Below are 19,518 nucleotides of genomic sequence, written 5' to 3'. Positions count from 1 at the left end.
AATATTAAGATTCGTGTTATTTTCAAGGTAATCAATAACATTTCGAGTTCTTCTCCTTACAATTCTAACAGTTAAATGTATATACTAATTTTCAGTTCAAAAGAACATTTTAAAATCATTTTTGAAATTTCGTATATTGTTGCATGTAACTAATTTTGAAAATTGTACTAATGTACTAATGTACTAATTTTGAAAATTGTTAATAACATTTCAAAATCATGACCGCTGATATTGAGACTGATATTAATCTCGCATTTCGAGTTAACAAGTAGAAACCCGCGGTTCATATTGAAAATTGAAACTGATATATCAATATCAACTGCAGCTCCATGGTTGCTATTGAAACTGATATATCAATAATATCAACTGCGGCTCCATGGTTGATATTGAAACTGATATATCAATAATATCAACTGCGGCTCCATGGTTGATATTGAAACTGATATATCAATAATATCAACTGCGGCTCCATGGTTGATGTTGAAACTAATATATCAATAGCAACTGCGGTTTTTACTTGATGATTTCAAAATCATTCTTCATCTTATAGTAAAATAGTTGATAAACTTTACTCAATTTTTTTCTAAGTAAAATCGTTGATCGATTTTATTCGCTGTAAATAAAATAAATACAAATAAATAGAGCAAGTCGAGATTCGCATGAATTCTAAGTGACGTAACGCATTCGGGTAACAAGTCTTTCCCATGAACGCCTATGACCTGTAGCGACAGGTACGGACGCGATATACATGTATATATTCAGAATATTTCAGTACTTGAATATCGCTGTCACTTGTATTACAAACAGCGAGTCTATCGAAATGCGACGTGTCAACAGCGGTGACATATGAAACACGGCAGATTATAACAAGAAATTACAAAGTTCACATCTTTTTCATATTCATATCTTTATCCGCGCATATATTAACCCGTTATAGAATAGCATTATTATCAGCAGGAGCTGATATCAGAGGAGGTTTATAGTCACTTTCATTCAGGCTGTTACTGGAGATAGTGAAACCGGGGGTCGGTAACTCTCTCTCTCTCTCGGTCGGGATCAGCAGACGACGAACAACAGGCGCGCCGTATATCATCAAATTAGATAAATAAACAATCGATTGTTTTTCTATTTTTGTTGCGTAACAAAAAAATAAACTTTAAAGATGGCAACGACCGCAGTACCGACGACTACCCGTACTCTGATGTATTACTTCAAAGTGGTGCCGGGATTTCTTTCTTCTCCGGGTAAGTGCTTCTGCTGCTGCTGCTGCTGCTGCTGCTACTGCTGCTTCTTAGAATTATTCAGTAGAAATGTGTGCGTGGATTTTTATTTGTAAGACGGGGTCATCTGTAAAATTCTAACTAATTAGGAATATGGATTAGGTGATTACAATTGGACATTTATTTTCACATTTTAGATCACTTAAAACAGTGAAATTCAAATTGATTTAGACCAGTGATTTGGCCAAGCGAATTCGTATTTCTATAATCACACATGTATATAGTTATGTATTCCATAGAGTCCCCTATTGTACTGTTAATTGCGGTCCCCTGTTGTACTGTAAATTGCGGTCCCCTATTGTACGCGTTTGTTCCAGTGAGCTGTTTTTGATTTTGTATCTTTATGTGTATGTGCGTCTACGTGTGTTAATTGTGAACCGCATTAATTATTCTAATTGTTATAGATTTTGATTTTGTTTTGTGCTCTAAGCAATTGTATTTTGTCATCGAGCAATTAAACATATTCTATATTCTAAATGTATTGCGTCTAGGCCTCTCCAAATAGTGTATACTTGATTTCGGGATTTTTGTCTGTTCGTCTGTCGGCCTGAATGTAGTTCAGTGATTGTTACCTAATAGGCGTTATTCAATGGGTTCTGTGTCAGTCGATGCGTCATCAATATCGGGGTGTTTCAAAAGTAACAATTACAATTCTGAATTTTATTGTATATTTCATTTTTTAAATAGATTTTGATAATTATTTTTGACTGTGAGGGTGCACATTACGCCATCGATATATCGGGGCTAGACTGATCACGTCATAGGGGGAATTTATAATAAATTTGCCTATTTTATGCACTTAGGTAAAAATCCGAAAACTTATCAAAGTTTCCGCGATATAGGAAACTTTGTAGGCCTTGTACGAGGTCTGACTTAACCCGGTGACCTTGTAAATATATTATCGTGTATTGACTTGGGCTCCAAAGTCCAATTCTATACATGACAGACAATAGTCCTGCGAATTATTCGAACTAGCGTCTAACCGGACAAAGTGCGGGCAATGAAATTAGTAGATTTAGATCTTGGCTACTTGTGGTTCCTTCTTCAGAGTCAGTTGTCCCATAGTTTCACAAAATTAGAAAAATGGTACCTAATCATTTCTCCTAATCGACCGGGCTCATTTTTGTAAACTGCAATGATATTTTAAACAGTTCATTTCTATATCTGAATCATGATATAAAACCAAAGTAAAAAAAGTTGAACTCAAATTTTTGGTGTAATTGCCATTACTTCATGTCTTCAATGAGGACAACAATTGGAACTTAAAACTGTTTTAGGCTTACACTTTTTCGTGAAACTGGGCCCAGGGCAGATTGGCGGCCGGGTGGGTCATTTTTTTAACTCAACAGAAACGAGGGAATCGAGGTATCAATTTATTTAGCATTTCATCCTAAATTCAGATAAACTTTAAAAGGTTAATGCCTATTTATAGATAATCCCACAATGATAAGAAAAAAGACTTTTAATCTAAGACGTTCTCCTTATCATTGTGGGATTTTCTCTAAATCGCGTCAACACGGATACAGTGTTCCATCAATCGTGATCGGTTAACGCCTATATGTTTTACCGCTATGGAGATGTAACCGATAGTTTTGTGGTATGGAAATTAACGGTTAGAATTTTGAAATTTGAATACATACAAAATCCAGTTCAATGTGCCATCCATACGTTTTCAAAAAAAAAAAATAACTTCTACGTGATATTTTAATAAGACGATTATGATACACGTGCTGTTGTCGAGCAGGTGGACAGGTGCTTGTTTAGCATGCAAATCCCCGGTGCGCGTTTTTTTTTCGTGAATACAAACGATCTAGATTTTCGTGACTTCAGCTTTTTTTAATTCATTCATTTATGTAAAATAGTGTCGTGGGTTTAACAACAACTACAAAAAAACAGGCTTTAAAAACCTCAAAGGAATAAATCAATGTAGATCTATGGACGAACGGGAGCCAACATATGATTTTTAGAAATATCATCGGTTCAAAAATTCAAAAATCAAATTCATACGGATTCGAATGGTAATCGATATTTAATCGTATTGATTTTTTAACCTCCGTTTACCACCTAGTAAAGCAGGGCTCGGATAAGATAATGATATTTTAATTGATGTCTGATTTGTGAATGAATGGTGCTGCTATTCAAGTAGAATCCGAATCCGTTTTCAAGCAATGTATTGAATGATTAAAGTCAACCTTTTTTTCTATTTTCGATGATCATCGCCAGGTGTCGCTGACCTCTCGTGAGAGTGCGAAACGTCGTGGTTTTTAATTCTAATTCTTAAGAAATAAAATTAGTTTTTTTGTCCACGCGTCAGATTGTACGGGGGGCTGTTCTAACAGCGCCATCTATATTCAAAAGGATCCTATATTTTGTATGATTTATCTGTTGTGCACACGTCAGATTGTACGGGGGGCTGTTCTAACAGCGCCATCTATATTCAATTGTACGGGGGGGGTTATTCTAACAGATTCAAAGTGTCACTTGTTCTGTTTAATTCGACACGTTCGTGGTTCAGAATAATCGTTAATCCGCTCCCGCGGTTTTCGGAATAATTCCAAATCCTCTCCCGCGGTTTTGAATTCAACTTATTCGTTGTATGAATTCGTAGTACTACCCTACTACTGACCGGCTTTCACACCCTACCCAGCTAAATTATCATTAATTATCATAAATCATTTTGCTGACATATTGCGCCATTAGAGGAAGTGTTGTCGTGGGAGTCACCTCATCACTAATTGCATGACGTCATAGGGGGACATGCAGGGGCAGCCATTTTCTCTGAAATGTCTACCGTGTCAATTTGATGATGTCATAGGGTGATATATAGGTAAGGGTATGTGTCACCACATCATTAACGCCATGACGTCATAAGGGGATGTACGCAGGCGGCCATCTTTCTGGAATTGTCAATATTGTGATGTCATATGGGTTTTTAATAATGGATGTAGTCGAGATCATTTCGTTTTCTTAAAAAATGATTTTTTTTTTTTTGATTTTTTTAAATCGCAGAATGTGAAAAGAAACTGTACGAATTGGCAGAGTTTACAATCGGACCAATCGTTTCGAAGGCTTCGCACGACATTCCCAACGGAGATAGACTCTACGTGGCTATCGGCGAGAATAACATGTGAGTAGAAATTAGAAACATCGGCGAAAATAACGTATCAGTAAAATGGCAAACGCGTCATTAAAGGCGAATACCAGTGAAAATAACATTTTTTACAAGTTTACGAAAATAACATGTCAGTAAAAAGTTAGCGAAAATAACAGGTCAGTAAAAAGTTAGCGAAAATAACATATCAGTTAAAGTTTGCGAAAATAACATGTCAGTAAAAAGTTAGCGAAAATAACATGTCAGTAAACAGTTTGCGAAAATAACATGTCAGTTAAAGTTTGCGAAAATAAATGTCAGTAAAAGTTAGCGAAAATTACATGTCAGTAAAAGTAAGCGAAAATTACATGTCAGTAAAAAGTTAGCGAAAATAACAGGTCAGTAAAAAGTTAGCGAAAATAACATGTCAGTTAAAGTTTGCGAAAATAACATGTCAGTTAAAAGTTTGCGAAAATAACATGTCAGTAAAAAGTTAGCGAAAATAACATGTCAGTTAAAGTTTGCGAAAATAACATGTCAGTAAAATGTTAGCGAAAATAACATGTCAGTTAAAGTTTGCGAAAATTACATGTCAGTAAAAGTTAGCGAAAATTACATGTCAGCAAAATGAAACAGAATGTCAAAGTTTACAGGATTCTAAAAATGTTCAATAGTTTTTTTTTGTCGCATTTTTTAGGAGCTGTAATATTCGAACATTTAACGATGGTAACCACGTGACCTTAGACGCCATCGTCCACATGGAAGATAAAGAAGAGTTTGTACAAAAATACGCTTTGAATGTGAGTATGAACGGCAGGAAAAAACAACTTCGATAAAACTATTGAGAATTACGTCATTGGGCAACTTTTGGGCATCGCTTTGTCGGTGTAGAAAACTACGACGGGATTGGGCACACGCAACTAAAACGGGATTGTGGCCCACGCAACTACGGCGCATTGTGGCCCACGCAATTCCGGCGCATTGTGGCCCACGCAACTCCGGCGCATTGTGGCCCACGCAATTCCGGCGCATTGTGGCCCACGCTACCACGGTGCATTGTGGCCCACGCAACCACGGCGCATTGTGGCCCACGCAACTCCGGCGCATTGTGGCCCACGCAATTCCGGCGCATTGTGGCCCACGCTACCACGGTGCATTGTGGCCCACGCAACCACGGCGCATTGTGGCCCACGCAACTCCGGCGCATTGTGGCCCACGCAATTCCGACGTAGGTTGGCCCACAGAACCACGTGGGAACAAACGAAAGTTTAATCCGGGAACGAAATCTTTTCCTAATTTGTTCCCATGAAAACTTTTCGTTCCCAAGTAAAGAAAAAAACCTTTTTTCACCGTGTCATCAGCTATTGCGGGGCTCCGTAAAGGATCGGGGTTTTTTCTAAGATTTTCTGGCATGTTTCAGATGCTTTACGAAACGCAACACGCCATGCAGGCTATGCTGAGCAACGAGTTAACGGCAGTACACGGGTCAGTTTCCGGATCAACTCCGGTTCATCAGCATGCGCGTCTTCATCCTCATCATCATCATCATCATCATCATCATCATCATCATCATCATCCTCATTAGCATGCCAGGGCGTCATTATCATTATCATCATTCACAGGCCCGTGCCGAGGAGGGTTCGGGTGTCCTTCAAAAACTCAGTATAAAACGAAAAATCGAGTCAAGATTTTTCGAACGAATTTGGATGCAATTTCTTGGTTTATTTTTGGCCCATTTTCACGGTGAAAAAGTGCAGCTTTCCCTTGGCATAGAACCACCCCTCAAAAACTAAACTCGCGGCACGGCCCTTGACTCACACATTCAAATGTAAAAACCATGCTAATCTTCACGAATCCACCTATGACGTCATCGGATATATCAGATACGGTATTGTTTATTGCATTCCGATGACGTCATACGAGGGATTCGTGACGACACGCAGGCGCTGTAGGGCGGCAGCGGCGGCGGCGGCAGCGGTGGCGACGGTGGTAACGTTGGAAGATATCATGATAACTCAGAAATTCATTCCGAAATTTTCAGACTTCTTTAGAAATGCGTCACAAAATGAACGCGAAAATGGGCGACGACCTAGTCGAGACGCAAGGGTCAGTTGTTAGTTACATCCGGTGTATGGTCGCATGCCAGGGACAGTGCTTGTCGTCCCCAAGCACCTATAAACTCTGATACAAACCACTGAAGCACCGCGGTTTTTCTAATTACATTTCATGATTGTTTTCTACATTTTGATAGATTGTTTTAAAAAGTTTGAACGCTAAATAAGCCACGCCCCATTCAATGTTTGATTGGCATATGTTATGTTTATTCATACGTTCCAGCTAACCAATTAACGCGCGGTTTTGTATCTAACAGCGCCCCCACACTACAGATGGTCGGAATATAGAGCCTTTTGTTCGTGGAGGTCAGGGTCGAATAGTTTTTCGGAAAAGCTTAACGCTTAAAAATGGTTTGGTGGGTGTTTGTAAGGGACACTCTATGAATGAAAATCAAATGAAATTTACCAACCAAATAGATAACAGGGACAATCCCTATTTCAAGATTTAAAAAAAACGGTTGAGTTTGAATAGTTGGCCACATTGAAATCATCATCATAAAGTCGCTGATTTGGGCCATAGTAAAACATTTTTCTTAAAGCGTAGAGGCAAGATAAAATACTTTTTACATAAAGAGTGAAAATTTAAAATGGCCCATTTTTAGTTATCTCGCGCGAGGACACAAAACATGTCTTGTCTCTAGCCGACGGAATTGTTTTCTAGCGTGGCCCGAATTGGAAGCAACCAAAGGTTATTAATTCAAACCTATAAAATATCAGTTTACATTTTTTCGCGCGAAATAGGGCTGAAGATAGGTTGTCTGAAAACGAGGACTAGACTCTGTGCACTGGGTATTTTAGACAGGGGTGCATTGAAAGAAAGTAGAGGAGGTTTTGTAAATGACTCGTAGATTATTGAGTCGAAAATTGAGTCGAAAAGCTCATCAATTACGTTATATATTTAGCCATATAGCTTACAAAGCCGTTTGGAAAGTGACGAAATGTCGCTTCTAAATTTACGCATTTCAAATATCAGAGGCGGCCATCTTGGATTTTGATGCTCGGATATTTTCGCCGGTGTCTGCTGATCCAAGATGGCCGCCTTATGATATTTTGTCACTCACGTTTAAAAATACTAAAGCATGTTTTTCTTCTTTTCTTATTCTCTCTTTTCAAAAAATCTTTTTTTCATTATTTCCACATATTGTCCACGCATGCGCAGTGTGCTCGAACAATCGAAGACAAATTGAAAAGTCATCTCGGTTCATTGTGCGTTAGCAGTCGCAGGTACAACATCTATTTCATTCAATTCGCTATGCTAAAATAGCCACCCGTACCCCCGGAACGTGAAGGCTACGGATAATCATATTACCCGCAACTACATACAGAATTTAGAAAAATTAGATATTGGAATTTTATTTATCAAGAATTGATATAAAGATGCACACGTGGTTTCGAACTCTCGCTAGAGATTGTCGTCAGGTGCGAAGGGAGAACAAGCTATTTTAGTAATTCTCGTAGTAAGCAGGTAATTGACGGTTTATGGGTTCATTGTCTTATCGTTCATTGCACTAGGAGCTTGGCGTAAAGATTTTTTTTTGTCTTAATTCTTGATAAATAAAATTCGCTTTTTAATCTTTTTGAATTCTCTCTATATATATATTTCTGAAAACCGTCCTCCTACTAATTCATCCAAATGCACACAAATTGATGTATCGTTTGATGTGATTTGTTTAATTGACTATATCGTGTAGCAGGGTATTTTGGGAGCCACTCGACTAACGCAGCGATATTATGCTCTAACAAACTGTTGATATATTTAATCAATAATATCAGTATCAATCAATTTTATATCGATCAATCAATATTATATCGATCAATAAATAATATATAGGTCAATCATTGTTATATCAATCAATCAATAATATATCAATCAATATTCATTATTTTTTCGATTAGTATATCTTAATAGAAGTAAGTTTAATTATCGAATTATTTCTGAGATTCACTGTTGTACACATGAGATTTAAATCGATATTCATCGAATGAATTATCAAATTTAATTTTCTCTCGTTCACTAGTTCGCGATGAGATTGATATATCCGATATTGATTTGAGATACTGCTATTGTATTACAGTCTGTATTGCCCGGTATTACGAGGTGATAACCTGTGGAGATATTACGCGTCGTCCGACGAACGTCTGCTCGAGTTCGACTACGATAAACTCGTTCACAATTCCGACTCCAAATGGCAAAATATCAAAATCCTTCACAGCAAAGAATTCGGCAACGTTTTGCATCTAGACGAGGATGTTAGTAAGTATTCCCGTCACTAGGGGGCGTCCTACACCTCAACGAGGATATTAGTTAGTATTCCCGTCACTAGGGGGCGTCCTACACCTCAACGAGGGTATTAGTGAGTATCCCCATCACTAGGGGGCGTCCTACACCTCAACGAGGGTATTAATTAGTATCCCCGTCACTAGGGGCATCCTACATCTCTTCAAGTATCTCAACTCGTCACCAGGGGGCGTCCTTTACCTCAACAAGGAGACCACCGGATGTCCTACAACGAAAAAACGAAGATTCCATCTTTGTAATAAAATTCTTCAATTCCTTATTTGCCAATAAAACATATGCATTAATCAGATATTAATATAAATAATTATATTTATATTTAAGTGTTCGGTGAGAGCGACCGAGTTTACATGGATACGTTGTTGGGTATCGGAGCCGAACGCAGGGAGGATTACAAAGGAAAAGAAGTGCTGATTCTCGGCGGCGGTGATGGCGGTCTCATACATGAACTTGTGAAAGAGAAAGTTAAAATGGTCACCATGGTCGAGGTATAGATATGCCTTTCTCAGTTGGCACCACATCTCGCTCTTCCAGGTCTACCACCATGACATATCTTTATCCCTCAATGTAACCAGAGATTTCTGGCTCCTCCAGTTCTGCCAGCATTGCTGCCATGACATATCTCTTCCCTTGAATGCAAACAGAGATGTCTCGCTCCTCCAGTTCTGCTGCCATAACATATCTCTTCCCTTGAATGCAACCAGAGATGTCTCACTCTTCCAGTTCTGGTTCCATTGCTGCCATGACATATCTCTTCCCTTGAATGCAACCAGAGATGTCTCACTCTTCCAGTTCTGGTACCATTGCTGCCATGACATATCTCTTCCCCTGAATGCAACCAGAGATTAAAGTAGTTGAAAATGGTGGTTGCAAATGAACTGTCCGTTAATGCTGTGTAAAATCTATTTAGATGATTTTTTTTTTCGTACAGATTGACGAAGAAGTGATAAAAGCTTGTCGTAAACATATGCGCAGTGTTTGTGGAGATACGATGGATGAGTTTAAAGGAAAAAATCACGAGGTACGTAAATATGATCGAAAAAGATATCAATCCGTCATGTTCGCCATGATTCAGTCAAACATTGTTCGTCCACACCCTAAGAACACAGATAGATAAATAAAAGAAAGGTCAGGGGTAACAAATAAAGTTTGACCAAAAAGAAACCCGGGCAGCGATCTCGGTACCTCTCGCATGCTAAGCGAGCGCTCTACCATCTGCGCTAGTTCCCCTGTCATGTTTCTAAACGGTCTCGTCTTGGCGTGTCGTCCTCATTAATGTCGGGTTTGACAAAAAAGAATACCTTGGAGAACCCGGGCATCGATCCCGGTACCTCTCGCATGCAAAGCGAGCGCTCTACCATCTGAGCTAGTTCCTCTGGACGTAGGCTGTCTAGCATGACGTATGTCGGAATTTGATCGTCACTGATCGTTTTTTGTTCTCGTTTCAGATTATAATTGACGATTGCATAAAGAAGTTGATACATTACAAATCGAAAGGCATCCATTTTGATTTCGTAGTGAACGATCTGACTGAATTTCCGGTCGACAAGGCGAATCAAGGTAAGTCGGGAGAATTCCTCAGTTTCTCCATATAAGGAAGTATGAAAATTTGAAATCTAACGGTTAAATTTCAAATCTAACGGTCGTTGGATTTTCCTCCTCTATTTTCAGGTTACAACTATGATTTCCAGTCTTGCAGTATGATTCTGGAATTGTCGTTGAATGTGCTGAAACCAAACGGAAAATATCTAGCCAGAGTAAGTACAGAATATAGGAAAGGTTTTCTTTCATGATGTCATAGGGGAATTCGTGGTAGTGGCCATCTTTTGGGATCTATGAAGTCATTTGATGATGTCAGAGTGGGATTTATCAAGGCAGCCATCTTAGTACAAGTGTTTGTATCACCACTTGAATTTGATGATGTCAAAGAGGGATCTATGGAGTCATTAGGGGGATTTATGCCAGTCTATCTATCCACTCTAGGAAGGTTTTCTTTCATGATGTCATAGGGGGATTAATGGAGGCAACCATTCTTTCTGGAAGTATCAGGTTGATTATTGTCATTAGGGAGATTTAGGAGAATAGTCATTATATTTTGGGGTCTAGGCCTATATCTGTACCATTTCTATTTGATGGTGTCGTAGAGGGGACTAATGGGACAGGCACTTCTTTTCAGCAGGTATCACCACATCAAAATGATGATACCATCTATGACGTCATTATTTAATAATGTCATAGGGGAATTTATGGAGACAGCCATCTTTGTACAAAGTGTTTATATCACCACTTGAATTTGATTATGTCATGGGGGATCTCTGAAGTTTGGTGATATGTCATTAGGGGGATTTATGCCCCTTTATCTATCCACTCTGCACGTTAGTCTATGATATATATGTTTTTGTTTCTATCCGCGCAGGGAAACTGCTGGAGTGGACTCGACTATCGAACACAATTCGAGAATGACATCAAAACTTTAGGCGCTAAATTTGAAATGAGGGCTCGGCATGTTCCATCGTTCCATGAAACGTATCCTTTATATACAATACACAGCCGCATTTTATAGGCTGTTCCAGCTTCGGTAAGATCAAACTAATGACGACTTTCTCGTCATCAATGACTTCAACGATACAAGTTGCGATTAGTTACTTATGATGACCTTCTCATTCTCGATAACTTCAACGATTCAGTAAAATTATGATTAGTTACTAATGTCGACCTTCTCATTTTCGATAACTTTAACGATTCAGTAAAATTATGATTAGTTACTAATAACGACCTTCTCATTCTCGATAACTTCAACGATTCAGTAAAATTATGATTAGTTACTAATAACGACCTTCTCATTCTCGATAACTTCAACATTGTGTTCCTTAACCAGCTGTGATTCAGTTACTGTCTATATGAAGTATGGAAGTGAAGGAATGGACGAATGTGAATCTTCAATAATCTAATCAAATCAATTTAATTCATCGTAAAAATTTATACTCGTGGTCTCCAGGGTCTGTAAGTGAGGACGAAGTCAGTGAAAATTGTGGTAATGGGTTTAAAACAAAGCGCTTACGTTGTGGACACTAAGTATCTGAAACATTTTTTTCGAATTTTTGAATATTTTGTTTTAACGGAACGATATTATTGTTATTTCATACAAAGTATAAGATATGTGATTTTAATACATTATTCTTCATGACAAACACAGAAATCAGTGTTGTTGTTTGAGTGAACGGTTTGTGTCATGGTCTTGTGTTTTTTTCCAAAGGAGACAGAGTTGTATCAGGTTTGGGGAACGTTATGGACCATGGTCCCGCATGAGGAGTTGAAACAGTGTCGGGTTGTCCCAAAAAAATATCACGTGGGATTTTATGGGGCCGGCACAATATTCCAGTTTTCACATCTAGAAGATGGCAGATCTCGGGAAGCTCCGAGGCCCAAGTTCTACGAAATCGACATCTTCACGAGGGGGGTTACTTTCAATTTTGGAGTAATCAACTTATAACTGCGAGTCTTAATCGAACCCTTTTTCTTCATCCCCTTGGGAGATGATGGTGTCCCTTTCAGTGGCCTAACAAGTGACTCGAGACGAGGGCACAATCCTGTCACACGACCTGTGGTATGTATACCACCACCCCTTCTCCGTTCCAATTCATCTATTCATTGATTACGATGAAATCTAACCGAATCAGGTCAAAGATTTGAGCGGTTATGTAAAGAGTTGATCATCCCTAACGAGGTCATTTCTTGATCCTTCGCCTTGGTATATTCGTGTACACACATGAAGGTGTTATTAGTATGGTCAGCTTGTAGGGCTTGCAGAAGAGGGGCAGGGATAACTTAAACATACCGGTAGTGTGCGTATTATCCACTCCCTTAACGGATTTATGATGGGATTAATGGATGCATTCCGGTATCTTCCGGTGGACTCCTGGATGTGAGAATAGAACTATAACTCAATGACTGTCGACATGACAGATTCTACATGGGCTAAAGTGAATTTCAAAGAGATTTTGGGAATAACACTTTAAATATTGGAAATGGCACGATATTTTTGGCTTGGCAAAGACTGTGAGGTAAGGAAGTTCCATCTTTGTTCATCCTATCAGCAGTTCCTCTTCGGGTAAATAATTATGAACAGACTTTAGGGACTCATATACAGGGAACATTGTAAAAATGTTACCATCATTTAGGAACATGGTTTTTATATTGTGACGTCATCGCGGAAGTGAGTGTTTCGGTTAATAAATTAGGACCAGACTATAGAGACTCGTATACCCCATTCAAGTAAAGTTATGGGAGAAACAACGGTTCCCATTTGATTCTCCAGCAAGCTCCTCACTCGCGTCATCAATCAACCATAAATTTGATACTTCTGGTCGTCCTTGTTATCTATCATCAAAGACCAATTCATTTATCATCCCCACAGAAGTGAGTTTTTATCATCGAACCGTGTCAAGTGTCAGACATTTTTGAAAATTATATTTGCATAACGAATGAAAAATTTGTCTCCTTAGACCGGCACGTGGCGCCCTCTTAAAACAATTAACTCAATCGATCCGTTCATAGACCGATCCTCGCTTGCCAGGGGCCCGAATTCGCTCCCGAACTCGCTCCCACTTCGCTTTTTGCTCTGGGAACGACTTTAGCTTAGTGGGTTCGAATCCCTTGACGGATGAAGATGTCATAAGCCCAGTCCTGTAATGTTCAAGAAAACCGACGACCGATTCAGCGAACAAACACAATAGAGTCCATTATTATAGCTCACTCAATTCTCATCTCTTATCCCACCGGAAGTAAAGCCCGTCCTCATAGCGTGTCGCCCGTAAACCATCTTTAATAATTCTAAATAAATATCAACACTAAAAAGATCGTACATTCAACAACACGAAGTGAATGGTTATTTATTAACAAATAGTTTAATGATCACACATAGACACGTACATATATAGCATAGTAACATACAATATTATAAAATGCATTTGTTTCGAGTATTTTTGATAAAAAATGCGGAGACTGATAGGTGCCCCAGGGGCTGCCCAGTTAGGTTTCCCAGGGTCTGTTAGGTGCCCCAGGGACTGCCCAGGGTTGGTTAAGTTTCCGAGGGTCTGCCTAGGGTAGGATAGGATAACAGACCCTGTGGGCTGCCCTAGGGTCTGTTAGGTGCTCCAGGGTCTGGCATAGAAGAAAAGCTAGCCACTGAAAAACCCCAAGTCGTCATTTTTTCAAAAAATTTGATCCAATCAGGCGCTGTACACATTGATAATTTAGAACTTAACGTTTTTAACTGTTCAGCAGCAACAGACTGTTATTTGTACAAGTATATTTATAAATTCTATAGTATCAATGCAAATAGAATCATTCGTCACACCGAGTCTGTTGTATCATACCCTGTTTAAAACACTAAAAATACTCTTGAAATCTTACACTTTCATAATTATTTAATAGTATAATTTCTATGTATTCTAAATATTATAGTAAGCATGAGTAAGGCTAAACAAAATTGATAATTTGTTTCTCTCATTTCTGCTAAGCTGAAAAGTTGACTCAGCTGCCTATCTACACTGTCTAAATCAATGTTCTTTAAAATCATGATCAAGCTAATATAACAAACCCGGCAGCTATAAGAATGAACAGATTACAAATTCTATTGTGGTTTACAAAATGACCCGGCTGATTAGGAGAAACAAGGTATCAATTTAGTTTAGCCTAACATGCCTATAGGCTACTTAAATTCGTTCAACAGTTAATTTGATCAGACTCCACTTTAGGTAAGGGCTAATTCATTTATTACATTCCGCATTAGGGATCAGTGCATAAATGTACATAAAAAATGGCCGATTTTGGGTTTGAAAAAGTCGAATTTCATGCGCACACTATAAATGAATGATCCCTTAAATTATTGTTGCATATGAATTGACTTTGAATTAGCCACCAAGTTCCGTGAAACCAGATACTCAAAGATTTACATCATTAATGAACACATCATTGTATTTTTAAAAAAAATCTATCGTACAATTCTATCGGTATCATTATATTTACATTTATAAATAATCATTGATCATTGATCATTATCATTTCATTATTATCACTAATATTTTAACTATTTAATGCATAATCAAAATGGATTTAACTAATTAATACACGAATTCAATTTTTACGATTACATGGTTTCCCATAGACAAGTGGATGTCTAAATATTATTTGAGGTAAAAACTCACAATAAAGATAAGAACTTAGTGAGCATTTAAACCTTTAGACCCAATTCTAAGATGGGCCATTTTCAAAGACCTTTTTCGATTTGATAACAGAAAAATGGCCCATAGGATTGGGTCGAAAAGTCAAAATGCTCATTTAGTTTATTTTCTTTATGGTTGCGGGATTTAACTTTAAATTTTGCTTACTTGTTATTCACGAATTTTTCACTTAACAGAAGCCGAATTTAAAACTGCAGAAAATAAAAAAATAGAAACCAACGACAAACTTAAAGCGAAAAAATAATCACAATATGAAGATCATAATCAAGATATAAAGTTTAATTAAGCCTAAGTTTTGATTTCAATGATTGAAATTAACATTTTGTAAAATTTTACTAGCAAAACTAAGATGACCTTGATCACAATAATAGATGGTAGTACCGGTACTGAAAATTATAAGAACCCTTGACCCAGTTATGCACAGTTATAGGTTAGATTGAAGACCAGTCTAAACTCATTCTGGTTCTATAACCAATCCAACAACTTATGACCAGTCTAAGCTCATTTTGGTTCTGTAACCTATTTGAACACAACTTCAAGACCAGTCTAAGCTCATTTTGGTTCTGTAACCTATTTGAACACAACTTCAAGACCAGTCTAAGCTCATTTTGGTTCTGTAACCTATTTGAACACAACTTCAAGACCAGTCTAAGCTCATTTTGGTTCTGTAACCTATTTGAACACAACTTCAAGACCAGTCTAAGCTCATTTTGGTTCTGTAACCTATTTGAACACAACTTCAAGACCAGTCTAAGCTCATTATGCTTCCTTGATCATTCTAACAATTTAAGACAAGTCTCAAGATTAAGAAGACCAATTTATGGACTAGGCTAGTCACTAGGCTACAATGCAACTGGACCCTAGACCCAGCGTTTGGTAATTTACCGAGAAAACCGCGTGAAAGACTGAAAATTTCAATTTTTCACCAAGATAAGTAGAAATGTTATCACTTCAGTCAAATAATAAACAACATCACTGATCTTCAATCCATACAACTCCTGAGTCTGGTTTCTACAAAAATCATGATAACTAAAAACTATTAGAAACTCATCGAGTAATACACAAACAAAGAAACCAGCTCATAACAATTACCAGTGCAGAACATGAGAAAAACTGAATTGTGAATTTCAGAAAACAAGCTTTTGAAAACAACCAATATTACTTCAAATCACAAGATATATGCTTCAACTAATCAGTGCAAAATTAGAAATATATTGCTGTTTTGAATTTCAGAATCAGAAAAAATCATTTTTACAACTAAACCAAAATAACATTTAGACCAAAACGTTTATTTTCTTTTTTTAAGCCACTGTTCAGATTAAGACTCTTTTAAGAAATACTCGTAATCAAGACCGGGCCCAAACAATAGAGTACCCAGCAGTCAGACAATCACAAGCAATTCAAGATGGCTGCCTTAAGTAAAAAAATAGTGCATTGTTAACTTCATAAAAGCTTTTGAAAACAATAAATCCTGTCAAATCCTTGATGATATCAATAAATAATAAGTCCTTATAAACTAGTGCAAATTATTAGGCGTATTATTGCTATTACTAAGTTGAGAATAAGTAGATCTGAACGTGCCCAACTGAATGTCCTGAAACTTGTCTAACAAGGTGTAGTGAGAAAAACTAAATTCATTAAAAAAAACAACAAATAACTCAAGTAAAAACATTTAAAAACAATCGAACTAAAATTAGCTTTTTGTTTGAAGTGGAACAAGTTACTTTACAATCAGACATTACAAAATTTTTGCATGAAAATTAGGCCCAAATAGAGGCGCACCAAGTCGGACCTCGATTACGATCGTACCGCTAACCTACGACGACCTTCTTTCATCGCTCCGTCGTTCGTATTGTTATTATTATTGTTGCTAGGCGATTGATTATTGATGGCGACGTGAGTTTTTAAATGTCTGGCGAGCGTGTCCATATCGGGGAAACCCTCGCGACATATCTGACATTTATGAGGCCAACTGGTCGTCGATGATTTATCATCCGTTCCTCGTTTACCCTCCTCATTGTTGTCCGACCTTTTCGTCGTCGCGACAACCCGACTGCGTTTCGGCGAACTTTTATCCGGACTCGAAGACGCCGACCGCTTTTTAGTCTTTTCCGACGGCGAAGACGATCTAGTCGATCGTTGTTCGTTGTTTTTCGGTGAACGCGACGATCGCGACGGCGCCCCCTGGTGTTTGACGGGTGTTGGCGGCGGTGATACGACCTGCAGTGGCGCCACCGCTGCGTGCTGTTTCAGATGAGCCGCCAGGTCGTCCAGACGACCGAACGCGAACGAACAAATCTGACAATGATGAATTTTATTATTTTTCATTGTTGCCTTCGTCTCTACGGACGACGGCTTCAGTTTCTTCGCTTTGTTCTTTCTCGCCGTTGTCGTCGCGGTAACTGCAGCATTGTTGGCGTTGCTACGTTTATTCTGTTGATGTTTAGCGCGCCAGTGTCGCATCAGGTCGTGGTAACCGGCGCACGATTTGCTACATTTCGAACAGTCGAATTTCTTCGTCGTTTTACGTTTCTTCTTTGCCGCCGCGGCGGTCGTAACCGCGGTAACGTTCTTGGCGGCAACAATAGGTCGTTTCTTGTCGGTAACGGTGACTTGAATCTTGCGTTTTTTCGAATAGAATCCGACCGGTAGTTTAATTTTTTGCTCATCCGAATTCTTGGCGACTTTATTTCGAGTTTCGCCCGTTGTCGCGGCTATTGTTGTCGTCGTTGCCGGGGCATTAGCGTGAGACGCTCGTCCGTGATTTTTTAACGCTTTCTTCGATTTATATGTACGAGGACACAACGCGCATTTGAACGGTCGATCGGTCGTACGCTCGAACACCGCCGAATCAACCGTATCGATACCCGTACCATCCTGTGACGCCAGCGCCACCTGCGAGTCGGAAACATCGCTGAGTTTCAACGATTCTTTACTCGATCCTTTCTTATTAGTCTTATCCGCGGTTTCCTTGACGATCGCCGCGCACTTGTTTCCCTTGGCGTCTTTCTTACCCGTGACCGCCGCCATTGTTGCGACCTTATCGTCGTTAGTAACCTTCGTTTTATTCTTCGTAACCTGCCCCTTTCGAACCTTCTTACTATCGTCGCCGCTGGTGACCGGTTTATACGAGTTGTCACGGTTACGAGGATGAGCGTGTTTGACGTGGTTGGCCATTTTGAAGCGCGACGCGAACCACGCCGGACACTGGCGACACTTGACGTGCTCCGATCGGTGTTTAACGAGCTGTTCCGTGTCGTCGAGCTTTACTCGACAATAGCTACACCAAAATCTCTGAGGACGATGCGTTCCCGACGGTGATTTGCGGATTGTTGTAAATTTCTTCGTTTTCGCCAGTTTCTGATCGTGTATATTCAACATGTGTTTCTTCAGGGTCCAGCGTCTGCCAAACGACTTCCGACAAATTGCGCAATAATGTTCTCCTGCCGACGAGGAGGAACTTTTCATCATTTCCTCTTCATCATCATCATCAACATCATCCTTCTTTACTGATCTACCGCGGTTCTCTTCTTTTTCATCATTATCATCATCATCATCATCATCGTCAACAATATCTTTCTTCGTTGCTATGGTTTCCTTCTTTACCGAGCTACGGCGGTTGATGCCGTCGACGTCGTCCGTCTCGTCGGTTTCAGTTTTCGCCGCGTCCACCAGGTGGCACCGACTGACGTGTAGTTTCAGATCGTACGCTCGATGATACGCCATGTCGCAGTGCGCGCATTTATTATTCTTCGCGGTCGCCTGTCGATGACCGACGGTGGTGCCATCTGTCCTTCGTTCGCGTCGACAAAACATCCGATGTTTCAACAACGCGTACCGGGTCGGGAACAGCCTCGAACAAAACGAACAACGATGTTGATTGTTGCGACAGTTCTCCGTTTCAACGACGCGCCCGCTCATCTTCGTCGGCGTCGTAGTTACCGCGGGTGACGTGATCTTAACCGAATGAAATTGTTGCATGTGATTGCGAAACGTTACGCGTTGCATGAAACGATAATTACAGATTTTACAGATATTCTCGCGACTATCGGCAACAATGGAACTGTCGCCATCGGTAGCGGCGGCTAGTAACGCGTCGGCGTGATTCGATCTCATGTGCTTCGTCAGATCGGACTGACGTACGAAATTTTTATCGCAGATTTTACACGCGAACAACGACATTTCGCTCGATTTCAAACCCGATTGTTGTTGCCGAGCGACGGCCGGCTGCGGCGAGCGAGCGCGCGGTTTCGAATCGTCGTGGTATCTCGACATGTGACGCGTGAAATCGCATTTCCTCGAAAACGTTTTATCGCACGTCGCGCACGACAACGACGGCTTAACCGACGACGACGACGATTCGTACGAACGCTCAGATTCGTTTTCATTGTTGCCGTCGTCGTTGTCGTTGTTGCTATGTTTGCGCGAGATATGGCGCGACAGGTCACACAGACGCGACCACACCTTGTCGCAGCTGTGGCATGCGTACGTG

At 39.5% G+C, this 19,518-nt stretch overlaps 1 protein-coding gene across 2 annotated transcripts; it reads left to right on the top strand.

Moving 5' to 3' along the window:
• The first annotated feature begins 797 nt into the window (after nucleotides 1-797).
• LOC141914089 (spermine synthase-like) lies at nucleotides 798-11,972 on the top strand. 2 transcript variants are annotated; one of them, XM_074805370.1, is made up of 11 exons: nucleotides 798-1,244; nucleotides 4,290-4,407; nucleotides 5,069-5,171; nucleotides 7,645-7,709; nucleotides 8,561-8,739; nucleotides 9,106-9,269; nucleotides 9,713-9,802; nucleotides 10,230-10,341; nucleotides 10,453-10,538; nucleotides 11,198-11,307; nucleotides 11,671-11,972. In XM_074805370.1, the coding sequence occupies exons 1-11, from the start codon at nucleotides 1,163-1,165 to the stop codon at nucleotides 11,696-11,698; spliced, it is 1,137 nt and encodes a 378-aa protein (XP_074661471.1). In that variant the 5' UTR covers nucleotides 798-1,162; the 3' UTR covers nucleotides 11,699-11,972. The 2 variants fall into 2 exon arrangements, with proteins under 2 accessions (XP_074661471.1, XP_074661472.1); XM_074805371.1 differs by lacking the exon at nucleotides 7,645-7,709 and adding an exon at nucleotides 5,792-5,856.
• The last annotated feature ends 7,546 nt before the right edge of the window (nucleotides 11,973-19,518 follow it).

This window comes from Tubulanus polymorphus, chromosome 12 (genome assembly GCF_964204645.1).
Source record: "Tubulanus polymorphus chromosome 12, tnTubPoly1.2, whole genome shotgun sequence".
Lineage (NCBI taxonomy): Eukaryota > Metazoa > Nemertea > Palaeonemertea > Tubulaniformes > Tubulanidae > Tubulanus > Tubulanus polymorphus.
The sequence above is the reverse complement of the archived record's forward strand: the minus strand, read 5'-3'. Positions and strand labels throughout refer to the sequence as shown.